Genomic DNA, 15,102 nt, shown 5'->3' on the forward strand with positions numbered 1-15,102 from the left:
ATGCACTTTATGATTCTAGAATCCAGACCAGGAAGAAGACAATCACTTCTATCAACCCTCCCTCCTGCCTTACCCCACTCATTGTCACCTCTGTCTTTCAGAGGGTCTCATGGGGCCTGGGTAGCAGTCAAGAGTTCCAGCAGGAAGGAAAGAGGGTCACAACCCCTTGATAAAATGGACTATCGAATTCAAAATCCTCAAAGAGCAGGGAAATTGCAAGCAGCCCAAGCCCAGGGTGTTGAGCACCCCGTGGAAACCATCTTCCATGTGGTGCCAGGTCACTGGCACCCCCAGGTCCTCCAGTCTCTTCTTGTATAGGAGCGAGTGGTCTCGGAGCAAGTCGTACTCGCAGCTCACGATGCAGGTCTCCGGGAGCTGAGCCACGACGTGGTCGGGGGCCAGGAGGGGCGAGCACGTGTCGGTCCGGGCGATGCTCATCTCCAGGAAGGCGTCCTCATTCACGGGCCCGAAGACCAAGGGCCGATAGCCTCGCTTCTTAAACCTCTCGGGGATGTTCTCGGGGCCCAGCCACTTCCTGTATCCCTCCCAGAGTTCGGGAGGCAGGTGGGCCCCCCTCAGGACGGTGCTCTGCCACCAGGGGCTGATGGCCATGTGGCAGCACCAGCACTGGAAGGCCAGGTCCCAGGTGAGGAGCGGGATGTGGCGGTTCTGCTGGTAGGAGGGGCTCTGGAAGTCCACCGCCTGCACGGGCGCGTAGATGAGGATCTGCGCCCGGATGCGGGGCAGGCCCGGCTGGCTCCGGAGGTCTTTGCAAAGATTGGTCGCCGCCCACCCTCCCACACTGTCCCCGCACACCACCACGCGAGCCGGGTCCACCCCGTACGTGTCCAGCGACTTCAGAAAGTGCACGGTGGCCGCAGTGCAGTCGTTCAGCAAGACCGGAAACTTGTGCTTGGGTGACTTCCGGTACCTACAGAGGGGTGAAAGAAGGTCGTTTATGCCAGTCCTCTCAGCAAAGCAGGTCAGGCGCATGGCTGTCTCCACCATTTCTACCATTTATGTCTGGCATCATTTAGTTCTTGGTTATTTTAGTCTTTTTTTCCTATCGGTCCATCATGGATGGGTCTTGAACTCAGGGCCTGGGTGCTGTCCCTGAGCACTTTTTGCTCAAGGCTCCCACTTTGAGCCACAGCTCCACTTCCAGTTTTCTGGTGGTTCATTGGAGATACCAGTCCCACAGACTCTCTTCCTGGGCTGACTTTGAACGGAGATCCTCAGATCTCAGCCTCCCAAAGTCGCCAGGGTTCCAGGTATGAGCCACTGGGGCTAATTTTATTGTTGTTGTTCATGGTTTTTTTTTTGTTGTTGTTGTTGTTGTTGTTTGTGATTGTGGGGCTTGAGCTCTGGGCCTGGGCATTGTCCCTGAGCACTTCAGCTCAAGGCTACCACCCTGTCCCTTGAGCCACTTCAGCTCAAGGCTACCACCCTGTCCCTTGAGCCACTTCCAGTTTTCTGGTGGTTCATTGGAGATAAAAGTCTCAAGGTCTTTAGTGCTTGGGCTGGCTTTGAACTGTGAGCCTCAGATCTCAGCCTCCTGAGTAGCTAGGATTACAGGTGTGAGCCACCTCGCCTGGCTTGGTGCTCATTTTTGTCAGCACTGGGGCTTCAACTCAGGGCCTGAATGCTGATCTGTAGTTTGTTCACTCAAGCCCAGCATTTTAGTACTTGAGTCACAGCTCCACTGAATGGTTTTTGCTGGCTAATTGGAGACAAGACTCATGGATTTTCCTGCCTGGACTGGCTTTGAATCATGATCCTTAGATCTCAGCCTCCTGTGTAGCTAGGATTACAGGCATGAGTCACTAGCTCCTGGTTAATGACTAGCATTTTTGACCCAAATTTCTTTTATTAATCTGAGTATGTGGAGGATAGATATGATATTTGATGGTAGACCTGATGCCCTTTTGCCTGGCCCTGGAGCTCTAGGTTCATTCAGCAGCTACCATTCCTATGTGTCAACAGAAGATCAGCAACGATCATCAGAGCCCTGTCACCATGGTTAGTCAGTAGTTTAGCCATCACTAACAGCAGCCCCATTTTTTTTTTGTGGGTCATGGGGCTTGATCTTGGCCTGGGCGCTGTCCCTGAGCTCTTCAGCTCAAGGCTACCACCCTATCACTGGACTGGGTGGTATCCCTGAGCTTTTCAGCTCTAAGCTACCACCCTACCCTTAAGCCAAGCCCCACATCCGGTTTTCTAGAGGTTAATTGGAGATAAGGGTCGTTTTGTGGCTGGCTTTCAATTTGATCCTCAGATCTCAGCCTCCTGAGTAGCTAGGATTACAGGTGTGAGCCACCACGCCCGGCAGCAACCCCATCTTTCTGAACCTCCCTGGCATTGCTTGCCTGATTTATACCTGTCCCTGCCTCTTCTTTTGTGACTCTGGACTTGTTGGGATTCTTCAATTGTATTTTTTGTTTTTTGGTACTGTAGATTGGGCCTAGGGTGTTGCACTTGTTAAACAAGCACTTTGCTACTGAGCTACATTGCAGTCCTTGCTTGAATTTTAATTCTAATTAATTTGACCATGCCCACAGGGGACATCTTGTTCCCAAATCTCACCAGAGGCCAGCATATTACTACAAATCAGCTACTCTTGTTCTAGAATATGCTTGTTATCCAAGGACCACCCTTCCCAGTCCCAGTGGTTCAAAAAATTCCAGAAATCCATATTTCCTGAGAATTTTTATCTTTTCATTCATGTATTATCAGACAAGGGCCTTACTATGTAGCCCAGGCAGTCCTCAAACTCTCCATCCTCTTCCTGCCAAAGTCTTTTGAGTACTATGCAATTATAGGCATGTACCACCATAACCAGTCAATTTTTTTTAAGGAGACACACTTGTCAGCAATTTCTATTCCAATAAACTCATACCAGGTTCCCCTGGGGTGGAGCTGGGACAGAGTCTCCTGATGATATGTTGGTTTGGTACAACCAGGACAGTTAAAAAAGAGGTTAACAATTGGACAGAGATCTCATCCCACTGTAGAAATCATTATGTAGCCAAGAACTGTAAAGGACTGTAAAGAACTGTCTAGGGCCTCTCCTCCCCCCCCCCCCCCGCACTTCTCCCTGTGTATCCCCTCTCACATCTGCACGTACATCTTAAAAAAAACAAAAACAAAACTCAGGGCCTGGGCACTGTCTTTGAGCTTTCTCAAGTCTAGAGCTCTACCACTTGAGTCACAGCACCACTTTTGACTTTTTCTGTGTATGTGGTACCAGGGAATCTTCATGCATGCTAAGCAAGCACTCTTCCACTAGGCCACACTCCCAGCCTTGCATGTACATCTTTATTTTTTATTCTCTAGAACTAGTCTTACTACAAGAAAGCTGGGGACATGTAAAAGTTTAGTAAACTGACTTCCCTTATTGCTGATAGTTTTGAGGATTTGAAATGGCAGAAAATACTACCTTTTCTTTCCACTTCCCTGCGGAAACACTTCTCTGCAGGGAACTTCTTTGGTTAAGATTGGTCAAGCAGTAGACAAGAGGCTCTGGGTGGAGCCAGCCTACATTTACGCCACCTAGCGTCCACCAAGCTCTCTTAGAGGTTCCATTATTAGGTGGTAACTCTCAGGACATGTCTCTAACATGCATACCTGCTCTGTTCAGCAAAAGGCTGCCACGCCGACTGGGCATACGAGGTCCACACCTGTAATTCCTGGCTCCTTAGCACTCAGGATCATGGCTCAGAGCCAGATCTAGTAGCAAAGTCTGTGAGACTCTTACCTCCAATTAACCATACTACACTACAACACACATACACATTTACTCACTCACAATCAAGAAGTGGGGCTGTGGCTTAATTGTAGTGTTCTAGCATTCAGCAAACAAACTAAGGGATAGTGCCCAGGTCCTGAGTTCAAAGCCTAATACTGGAATCACACACACACAAAAATTATTTTTGCTGGGCGCAGTGGCTCATGCCAGTAATCCTAGCTACTCAGGAGACTGAGATCTGAGGATTGTAGTTCAAAGCCAGTCCTGGCACTAGAAACGATGAGACTCATCTCCAGTTAATCACTAGAAAAGGGGAAGTGGCACGGTGGCTCAAGGAGTAGGGTGGTAGCCTTGACCTGAAGAGCTCAGAGACAACACCCAGTCACAGAGTTCAAGCCCCATGACCCACAAAAAAAAAAAAATACTTTCACCCAAACACCAACAGGTAGGCCTGTAGAGATGTCCACATTGGGTTCTAGCCGAGTTCCAAACAACTGGGCATCAAAATGCCACTTCCCATATCTCTAAGGGCCATGGGTAGGGAGGAAGGAGTGCCTGGCTCTAACCCACTCTCTTCTCTCCCCTCTTTTCCTTTCCTCTCTGGCTCCTCCTCCATTCCCCTTTACCTCCCTTATCATCCTCCTGCCCTGTTACTCCACTCCAAAACCACTCCACCCTTCCTTACTTACCCAACAGACAGGACTACGGAGTCACTCTCCTTGCACAAGCGTAAACATAATTCATTGTAAACTTCTGGAAAAGAAAAGGTTTGTCACAGTTACCAGGAATCCTTCCTTCCTCCGTTCCCCTGGGGTGGCTCTGACTAGGTATGGCCAAATTCATTTGCTGTGGAACAAACTTCCTCCTATATCCTACTGACTGATAACCAATGTTAGAATGTGTCTTACGGTTGTAACAAATAGAGAGGTGGCTCACAGCTGTAATCCTGCTACTCAGAAGGTTGAGACTTAAGGATTGCACTTGAAGCCAGTCAGGGCAGGAAAGTCTATGAGACTCTGATCTCTAATTACCCAAAATGAACCAAAAGTAGAGGTGGAGCTCAAGTGGTATAATGTCAGCCTTGAGGGAGAAAGCTAAGGGCCCTAAGTTCAAGAACCAGTACTGGCTGCATGTGCATATGTGGATATGTGGGCACTCCCTCCTGGCCCCACCATGACTTTTTACAGAGATATTAAAAAGCCAAGCTAAGACCATAAAGTTGTTCTCCCGCCCCCACTTCTCAGATGTTAATTAAGAGAATCAAACTGCTCCCCTTTTGAGTTTTGACTCTTGAATTGTCTTTCCGCCACCCAGTCCCTGCTTTTCTTTTTCTTTTGACAGAAACATACACACACACACACACACACACCATAAATACATGGATTTCACATCAACCATCAATGGAAAAAGAAAAAAATGGTTTATCTTCAGTAAACACAAATGAGTTCTTTATCTAATATTATTCCCTAAACAGAGTTTAGCAGCCATTTGTATGTTTGATAAGATGCTCTGGGTATTATAAATCATGGAGGGATGATGTAAGCATATGGGAGGATGTAAAGGCTTCTTTTTCTTTGTTTTTTAAAAATTTTTTGTGGGTCATGGGACTTGAACTCTGGGCCTGGGCATTGTCCCTGAGCTCTTCAGCTCAAGGCTACTACTTTACCCCTTGAGCCACAGCATCACTTCCAGTTTTCTGGTGGTTAAATGGAGATAAGAGTGCCAAAGACTTTAGTACCTAGGCTGGCTTTGAACCTTGATCCTCAGAACTCAGCCACCTGAGTAGCTAGGATTACAGGCATGAGCCACTGTGCCTAGCAAGGGTTTCTTTTTCTTTTAATTGGAGATAAGAATCTCACGGACTTTCCTGCCTGGGTTGACTTTGAACTATGATCACCAGATCTCAGCCTCCTGAATAGCTAGATTTACAGGCGTGAGCCACCAGTGCCCAACACTGTATTTCTTTTTATTGGGAGACAGGATCTCTATATATTAGGCAGGCATTGAATTCTTGATCCTGCACTCTCAGCCTCTTGAGTGTTGAGATTATAAGCATGTGCCAGTATGCCTGGCTTATTATACTATTCTTTATAAATGACTTGAGTACTTATAGATTTCAGTACTAGCCATGACTTCTGTAACTCATGTCCCATCCATACTGAGGGAGGAGGGATGTCTCTCTCTCTCTTCATTTGTATTGATCTATAGTCTATATCTATATCTCTATAGATAACTCTTTATATATCACTTGATACATACATACACACACATTTCTTTTTTTTTTTTGTCAGTCTTTGAACTGAGGTCCTTGGATTCTTTTTTGCTCAAGGCTAGCACTTTGCCACTTGAGCCACAGGGCCACTTCTGAGTTTTTCTGAGTATATGGTATCAAGGAATTAAACCTAGGTCTTTGTGCATGATAGGTGAACACTCTACCACCAGGCTACACTCCCGGCCCCACATGTACTATATATAGTTATACGCTGTACACATATCCATATATGTATATACATAAAGAAGATCTCAGTCCATTCCGTATCTTTGTCATCTGAATACTCTGGGACCCACTAACTTCTCTTGTCCCAATCCTCACTGTGAACTCCCTGTCTGGAAGGACAACAGTTATTTCAAGTTCCCTTTGCAGGTACTTCAGGAGGCCAGTAGAAAGCAAGGGACTCTTACTCAAGCTCCCCAGGATGGTCCCACCACCATGGTAGATGATAATGCCGGTCCTGGGTGTGCCACGAGCTGCCTTGGGCTGGTACACCTTCACCGGGATTGTCCCAAAGTGAAGATCTGTTACCATAACACTTGCATCCTTTCTCAAGGGCCGCAGATCATGTAAAAAACAGACAAATTGGGGTGCAGAACAGATTCTTAGGTTTTCAAGAATTCTTCCCTGTTGGAAAGAGGAGGTTATTAGTGGGGAAGAGACTGCGAGAATCAGTTTGCATGTCCCCAGGAGGCCCGCCCTCATAGTTGTACTCACAGAGGGCAAGGAAGGGCTTGGAACTTCAACTGCACCTCCATGTCCACTCCCTTCCCTCACATCCTCCTCACCTCTGCAGTAGAAGCCACACCCACCCAGCCAGTTTCCATCACTCTCCCTGCACTTACATATCACCTGTGGCACAGCAGGCTTCTGGTCACTCATCATATGTATCTCTACCAAGAATCCTGGCTCCCCCATGGGGTTGCTATCAGCTTTTGTGTTCAAGACTAGTTATTGAGCCACAACCTCATTTCTGTTGTTTTGGTGGTTAGAGATAAGAGCATCATGGACTTTCTCATCTGGACTGTTTTCTTTGAACTGAGATCCTCAGAACTCAACATGCTGAGTAGCTACAGTTACAGGTATGAACCACTGGCTGCCAGCTAGGAAAATTTGAATATAGAAAATACATGGATTTATCAAGGAAAGCAGTTTCATTTATTTTGGTTTGGTTTTGCTGTCTCTGAGCTCCTTTTGTGAAAGGCTAGCACTTTACCACTTGAGCCATAGCGCCACTTGTGGACTTTTCTGTGATTTAATTGGAGATGAATCTCATAGTTTCCTGCCTGGGTGGCTTTGAATCACCATCCTCAGATCTCAGCCTCCTGAGTAGCTAAGATTATGAGTGTGATTCACTGGTGCCCAGCTGGTAATTTCATAGTTTGATGACCTAGTCATCAAACTGTTAAAGTGATTAAATCAACATATTTGTTTTCCCATGGCCATGTAGGAAACTCAGATACCTAACATGCAGTTCAAAACTAGCTGAATCTCATTACTAGCCAGATGTGCCATAGAGGAAATAAAGGTACTATGATAACATCTCAGCTATTCTTGGTGGCTGAGTTGCAGCCCTGCTCTGACAATTACATTTCAGTTAGAGTTTTGTGATGTAAATATGGATAATATAGGCCTTCTCCCAATTTATGGGCCTCTCAAATTCTGTCCTCCATGGGCTCAGGGAGCCCAAAGTGAAAAAGCCCTGTTCTCATTCTACTCTGTTGTGCTTTTACATTGAAATTTGCCTCAGTGTGAAACTTTATTTGTAGCCTGTCTTCCTGTGAGGTTCCTTGTTTGTGGGTTGGCCCCCTGCTGTCCTTTTATTTGTTTGTTTGTTGTTTTTGCAGTCCTGGGGCTTGAACAGTCCTGGGTCTGAGCATTGTCCCTGAGCTGCTTTTTGCTCAAGGCTAGTGCTCTACCACTTGAGCCACAACTTGCAGCTTTTTCTGTTATTATATGGCTCTGAAAAATGGATGTTAGGTAAGTACTCTACCACTAAGCCACATTTCCAGCCCCCACCATCACTTTATGAGATGATGTTTCAAGCTCTGTGAAGGTATACCCTGCCTTAGGAAGGGTCTGTCTGTCTGTCTGTCTGTCTGTCTGTCTGTCTGTCTGTCTCCCCCTCCATGGAACTCAAGGCCAGGCCTGCGACACAAAGTAGTTGTATAATACCTCAATTGCAACATAAATCAATAGATAGTGCTAGTGGAGCATACGCATGGAGGTGTCACTGCCAGATGTTATGACATGCCCTCCTGACAGCTACAACACATGGAATTACTGAGAAATGTTGCGAGGAGGGGCTGCTCTGTTTACTCTGCTTCCCAGGTGAAGCCAAATTATGATAACTGAGAATATGGACTATTGAATTGTAGAGTCAAGATCGGTAATAGGAGGGTGCAGTGGCTCAGGCCTGTAATCCTAGCTACTCTGGAGGCTGAGATCTGAGGATCAAGATTCAAAGCCAGCCTGGGCACAAAAGAACCTGAGACTCTTATCTCCAAATAACCTCTGGAAAATGGGAAGTGGGGCTTGACTCTAGGGCAGTGCTTGGCCTTGAGCTGAAGAGCTCAGGGACAGCGCCCAGGCTGAGTTCAAGCCCCATGACTCACAAAAAAAGGGAGGAAGGAAGGAAGGAAGGAAGGAAGGGAGGGAGGGAGGGAGGGAAGGAAGGAAGAAAGGAAGGAAGGAAGGAAGGAAGGAAGAAAGAAAGAAAGAAAGAAAGAAAGAAAGAAAGAAAGAAAGAAAGAAAGAAAGGAAGGAAGAAAGGAAGAAAGAAAGAAAAGCTTGGGAACAGCAGATCTGGTCATGCGTGACCACAGACACCAGAGGCGAGTGCTCTGCCAGGGTCTCCTATCAATCCTCTCTGACTGGAGTTTCCCTGATCAGAGAAATGCACTTGCAGTCACTTTTTACTGTGTAAGGAATAAAAAAAAATATTTTCTGTTTTCAACTTCCGTCAACCCTGTGGGTGTTGCTGGGCATGATCTCAGCAGTTCTGAGCAGTCTGTTTGAATGTGTTTTGATAAAGGACACATGGTGGAAACAAGGAGCAGAAGGAGCCAGGCACTGGGCACTGGAGGCTCACACCCGTGATCCCAGCTAGTCAGGAGACTCAGATCTGAGAATCGTGGTTCAAAGCCAGCCTGGGCAGGGAAGTCCATGAGACTCTAATCCCCGATTTATTAATGAAGAAGCTCGAAGTGGGACTGTAGTTCAAATGATATAATGTTATCTTTGACTTCATTAAAAAAAAAAAAAAGCTAAAGGATAATGCCTGGGCCCTGTGTTCAATCACAAAAAATAATCACAATGACTAAAGGTGAATTTGTAAGCAGCCTTGGTCACATGCTATGCGATACTTGTGTTTAGTTAATGCACCTAGAAGCTCCTGTCATGTAATTTTTCCCCCATCCCCCTCCTTCACCCTCAGGAAGCGATAATAAAGAACAAAACTCACCCATGTAAATGCCAGTTGCAAAATATAACTGAGAATCCTCAATTTCACAGGATGGCGAATGCCTTTAGGGATGTGTTCAGTGAAAAACTGTCTACAAATCACCCACAGTGCAACTCCCAGCCAGCATGCAAAGGCAAGGAACAGCAGGGCCAGAAACACCATAATCCTCCTGGAGAAAGCTTGGCAGAAGCTGTCCTCAGGATAGGTCTTTTAGGATGTGGTCTGGACACTCCACTTCCCTCATATATCATCCTCATGCCTCCCCCCATTCTCTCCTGGTGACACTGACCCAGCCCACAGGAGTGGGAAACTCAGCTGTGGGTGTGGTTGATTTCGACATCAGGTCACATGCAGTTGAGAAAGTGGCTCATCCAGCTGTCAAACGAAATCTCAAATTAGCAAGTTTAACTCCTGGGATTGCTACTAAATCCTGGAACTTTGTACTTGCTGTATTCTATCCCCTGAGATTCACCTGTCTGTGGAGGGTCTCATGGAATGTTATCTTTGTGAGGAAGGGAAGCAATGTTTACTTTGTACTGTTTTATTTCTAGAGCTAGCTCATCGGTGCTGGGCAAAGAGGTTTGTCCTTGACACTGTCACACCGGAAGACTTGACTTCTCTTGCCTTCCTAGATCCGCTCAACAGTTGCTGCCGCTGTTCACAACTACATTAACAACCTTCAGTGGAGATCAGGCCCACAGATGCTGTGTCTCCCACCTTCCCATTCAGAAAATGGAGCAGCAAATCTTCAGTGGGGAAGACTTACCCTCCAGGACATGTCTACTGATGTCTGTGTACATGTGGGTGAGAGGTTGGGGGTATAGTGCTCCTGAGTACATCTCATGCAAAGATTCCAGGGATTTTTTTTCTTCTCGTTTCGGCTCAAGGCTAGTGCTCTACTACGTGAGCCACAGCGCCACTTCTGTTTTTCTAGTGGTTAATTGGAGATAAGAGTCTCACAGACATTGGTGCTTGGCTTTGAACCGAGATCCTCAGATCTCAGTGTCCTGAGTAGCTAGGATTACAGGTGTGAGCCACCGGTGCCTGGCTCTCCAGGGATGTTTCTGGACATCTTTCCCGAGAGGTGAACTCTCACAGCACAGCCATGTCTGTCCTACTGTCAATGGAGACAGGATCAAGAAGCCTTGGGTTAGGACCACATAGATTTGAACCCTGCCTCTGCCAAATGTCAACACTGCTTGTGATTAGGTTATTGATGTTCTTCAAGCTTCACTTTCCAGATCTGTCAAAAGGAGATGAGCAACAATAATAGATCCCAAAAGGGTTGTTGGGTACCCTGAACAAACCAGCGTATGTCAAGTACTGGTGTGCAGATGATACTTGAGAGAGACACTCAGCGGTTGACAGGGAATGTGACTATGACATTTCTGTTTGTTTTCCAGACCCATTCACTTCTAGTGTGGATACAAAGGGAGACAAGTTTCTAGCATCTGCTGAGTTTTGGTGGTACATAGGATGCATTCAGGGCAGTGGGGTTTGGCTACTGTTCTGGCTAGAGAGGGTCTATATGGTTCTCCAATAGCTGGCTATAGATTGGCCACACAGTCTGTCATGTTCCTTTGGTCTCCCAAGGCTTGAACGTCATTATGATACATCCTATCAGGAACAGGAACACCTGGATAGGAGCTGTCTGGTCAGTTTTTGCAGGTGTGATAAATGAAGCTATGGAGATGCCAGATTGCTTGTTTTGGCAACTGTTTCACAGTGAATATTGCCACACAGTAACACAAAACTTGGAAGGATTCTACACCAATGAAGACTAAATCTAATTATAATTTTGTGTTGAAAATGGATTCAGATATTTGAGCTGTATATCAACATCCTCTTGTCTGGGATGCAGACCAGAAATCAAACACCCGGTGCTTTTCTGTAGCATCTGTCCTCAGAGTAGCACTGTAAAGTTGGAAATGTCTCTCTGCCTTCAGATTTTTTAAAATGAAGCTCAGGGCTGGGAATATGGCTTAGTAGTCAAGTGCTTGCCTAGCATGAATTAAGCCCTTGGTTTGATTCCTCAGTACCATATACACAGAAAAAGCAGAGGTGTAGCGATGTATGTGGCTCAAGTGATAGAGCACTAGCCTTCAGTAAAAGAAGCTCAATGACAGTGGCCAGGCCGTGAATTCCAGCCCCAGGACTAGCAAAAAAAAGAAAAAGAAAAAAGAAAGAAGCTAAAGTCCCAGTGCTTGGATATAGCCTCTGGATTAACAGGTTACAGTGAATTTCTGTGATCTTTTTTTTTCTTTTTGGTCATGGCCTTTTCTATGTATGTGGTACCAAGGAATTGAACCCGGGTCTTTGTGCATATTTGGCCAATACGCTACAAATAGGCCAAACTCCCGGCCTGATTTTTTTTTTTAAATGTTCTTTTGGCATCCAAGAATCCATATCCGGGCCCAGTTAGCTTTGACCCAATTTCCAATTTTCAGCCTTCCTCACTCTGGTCAATCCAGTAAGGAAATATTTAGAGTATTGGGAATGTTAGTAAAGAGAAGAGCTAAAAAGGGAACTCAATAAACCAATAAGTTTTATTAGGCTGAAAACCTGAGAAGGGAAACCAAGATTACTTCAGCCTGACTGAAGAAAAAGTGGCACATCCACCATATGTTTCAGGTTTTTTTCTTTTCTTTTTTCTTTACCTTTCTTTCTTTCTTTCTTTATCTTTCTTTCTTTCTTTCTTTCTTTCTTTCTTTCTTTCTTTCTTTCTTTTTTTGTGGGTCATAGAGCTTCAACTCTAGGCCTGGGTGCAGTCCCTGAGCGCTTCAGCTCAAGGCTACTGCCCTACCCCTTGAGCCACAGCTCTACTTCCAATTTCTGTGATTAATTGGAGATAAGAGTCTCACAGCCTTGCCAAGCATGGTGGCTCACGCCTGTAATCCCAGCTACTCAGAAGGCTGAGATCTGAGGATCAAGGTTCAAAGCCAGCCTGGGCACAAAAGGACCTGAAACTCTTATTTCCAATTAACCTCTAGGAAATGGAAAGTGGGGCTCAAGGGTAGGGTGGTAGCCTTGAGCTGAAGAGCTCAGGGACAGCACCCTGACTGAGTACAAGTTCCATGACCCCCACCCTCCCCCCCGGCAAAAAAGAAAGAGTCTCAGTCTTTAGTGTACTGGCTGAATTTCGACCCTCAGATCTCAGCCTCCTAAGTAGCTAGGATTACAGGTGTGAGCCACCACACCTGGCTTTGAAGTAGACTTTCTTGGGTTGTTTTGCTCCATAGCCTTCCTTCACTCAACCAGGAAGAGACTGAACATATTGACTTAGAAACTTGCAAAACAGTTGGCAAGGCTAGGCACCTAGCTTCACAGAAGGCTGAGATCTGAGGGTCATGATTTGGAGCCAGCTCAGATAGCAAAAATTCACGAGATTCATTTCCAGTTAACTACCAAAAGAGGCAGAAATGGAATTGTGGCTCAAGTGGTAGAGTGCTAGGCTTGAATAAAAAACTCCAGGACAGCACCAAGGCCCTGAGTTCAGGGCTGGAACACACAATAAAAGCCCCAAAACAAACCTATTGGCGTTGTCGTTGTCTAGGGAGCAAAGGGCAGGAGCTACAGGTGTTACAAAAAAAGATGAATAAGGAAAACAACAACTGGTGTTGACTATCTGCAAGTGGAAGCAGATGATTCTTTGAGGACACCTGGAAGCTTCAGGCAAAATACTGAGTCCTGTTTCTGAAGGTGTTTGTGTGCCTATCCTTAGCTCAGCTAGAAAGGAATGGCTTCTATTTGTAGCCAGCTCCCAAATCTTTTTTTTTTTTTCCAGTTATATGGCATGAACTCAGGGCCTGGGAAGAGTTCTCATGAAACATCATGCGTTACCTGAAAGTAAAGATTATAAAAAATGCTACTAGAACCACAAAGTTGTACAAAAATCATACATACATTGTAATCTTGCGCACAGACTATTTCTGGAAGGATCAACCCAATAACTGTTTAACCTCAGATGCATCATCTTGGCTATTGTGGCTAATATTATTCCATATCTATATAATCTTATTCCCTCTCTTCCTTTCTTCATTCCTTTCTTTTTTCCTCAAGGTTAGTGTTCTACCACTTGAGCCATAGCTCCACTTTCAGCTTTTTGGTAGTCCATTGGAAATCAGAGTCGCATGAACTTTCTGCCTGGGGGAGAGGGGTGGCATCAAACCATGATCCTCAGCTCTGTCTCCTGAGTAGCTAAGACTATCGCCACGAGCCACTGGTGCCGAGTTTACAATGGCAATCTTTTTTCTTTCTTTCTTTTTCTTTTCCAGTCCTGGGGCCTGAGCACTGTCCTTGGTTTTTCTCAAGGCTAGCGTTCTACCACTTGAGCCACAGCACCACTTCTGGCTTTTTTTCCTATGTGTGTGGTACTGAGGAATCGAACCCGGGTTTTGGGCTTGCTAGGCCAGCACTCCCTCTGTACTAAGGGGGGCGGGGTGTGGGGCTCAGGAGCTCCTAGTGGGGCGGCCCACCTCCTCTCCGCCTGGGGCTTCAGGCTGTGGGCTGTGGCTGGCTCTGCGGGTGGCAGCCCCGCAGTCGTGGTGATGGTGGTTCTTGCCTTGGATGCTGCTGGCTTCCGCGGGCCCGGATTCATGACCACCGCCACCCCTTGGCCGGAGGCGGCGGGTGGCAGATCAGCCTGTTGCACCTGAAGGCGCTGCGGGCCTTGAGGTTACTGGGCTCAGAGCCGTAGGTCGGCTCGTTCCTCTGGATGAGGAAGCTGAAGCAATGCCTCCCGACCCCCGCCGCGCATGCGCGGGCTCCTGGGACGACAGTGGCATTCTGTAGTGCCTCCTATGATGCCATGCCTCGGAGTAGACCCTGGAAGGCGTGAGCCGTGCTTGTGCCTCTTGAAAAGCGAAGTCTGGGAGAGGCACTCCAGGCTCCCAACACCTCCACCCTCATTGCCCGGGGTGGGGAGGACAGAGTGGCTTTCCTGGGCAGATTTTGAGGGGAACTGAACAGGCTCAGGTGTGGAGGGAGCCATGTGTTTCTATGGCCACAGTCAGAGGCATGTGAGAGTCACTCTGCCCGCCTGATGGGAGGGCAGGGGAATGAAGCGGTGAGAGCCTCTGCAGGAGACTGAGGGCACTCAGGATCCTCCAGGAGAACCCCATTCAGAGATGCCGCACATAGTAGTACAGCTGGTCATGAGCAACCTCTGCCCTGCCCCTGGGCTCCAGGGAAGAAGAGGCCAGCAGATGCCATTGCTATGCAGAGAGGGCTTGCTAAGGAGCTGAGCCTGGAGCCTGGCCATGCAGGTCCCCTGGGGCCATTGCACAAGGCTTGCTGTACACTCACCACCAGCCCATACCCCTGGCCTCCAAGCTCCTTGGGAAAAGTGAGCACCTATTTCAAGAACAAGTAAACAAGCTTTGAGCTGCTCAAGGAAAAGGTGATACTTGTAAAGGTTCAAGCCTCACAAAGGAGCCAAAAGGTACTGGATGGTACAATGGCTTAGGGGTAGATGATGTGACATTACCTTGCAGAAAAACAGGAGTAATTTAATCAACTATTCATCTTCTTCCCAGGGACTGATAATTTAAAGCTATCAGGACCAGGCCTGGGGTATGGCCTAGCAGTAGAGTACTTGTTTAGCATGAGTGGAGCCATGGGTTC

At 46.8% G+C, this 15,102-nt stretch overlaps 2 protein-coding genes across 2 annotated transcripts in view; one reads left to right on the forward strand and one right to left on the reverse strand.

The window, feature by feature from the left end:
• Positions 1–156: 156 nt before the first annotated feature.
• Positions 157–9,642, reverse strand: LOC150062482 (arylacetamide deacetylase-like 3). The gene is made up of 4 exons (XM_090333914.1): positions 9,481–9,642; positions 6,428–6,644; positions 4,435–4,498; positions 157–931 (listed from the first exon to the last, which is right to left on the reverse strand). Exons 1-4 carry the CDS (start codon positions 9,640–9,642, stop codon positions 157–159), a joined length of 1,218 nt encoding a protein of 405 aa, XP_090190040.1.
• LOC150062483 (arylacetamide deacetylase-like 4 family member 1) overlaps positions 585–15,102 on the forward strand; it is a 50,779-nt gene continuing 36,261 nt past the window's right edge. The window contains exon 1 of the mRNA XM_090333915.1: positions 585–646. Coding sequence (XP_090190041.1) covers positions 605–646 — 42 coding nt within the window. The 5' untranslated portion in view covers positions 585–604. The remainder of the gene's footprint in view (positions 647–15,102) is intronic.

Source organism: Megascapheus bottae, chromosome 6 (genome assembly GCF_031878675.1).
Source record: "Megascapheus bottae isolate mThoBot1 chromosome 6, mThoBot2.hap1, whole genome shotgun sequence".
In the NCBI taxonomy this organism is placed as follows: domain Eukaryota; kingdom Metazoa; phylum Chordata; class Mammalia; order Rodentia; family Geomyidae; genus Megascapheus; species Megascapheus bottae.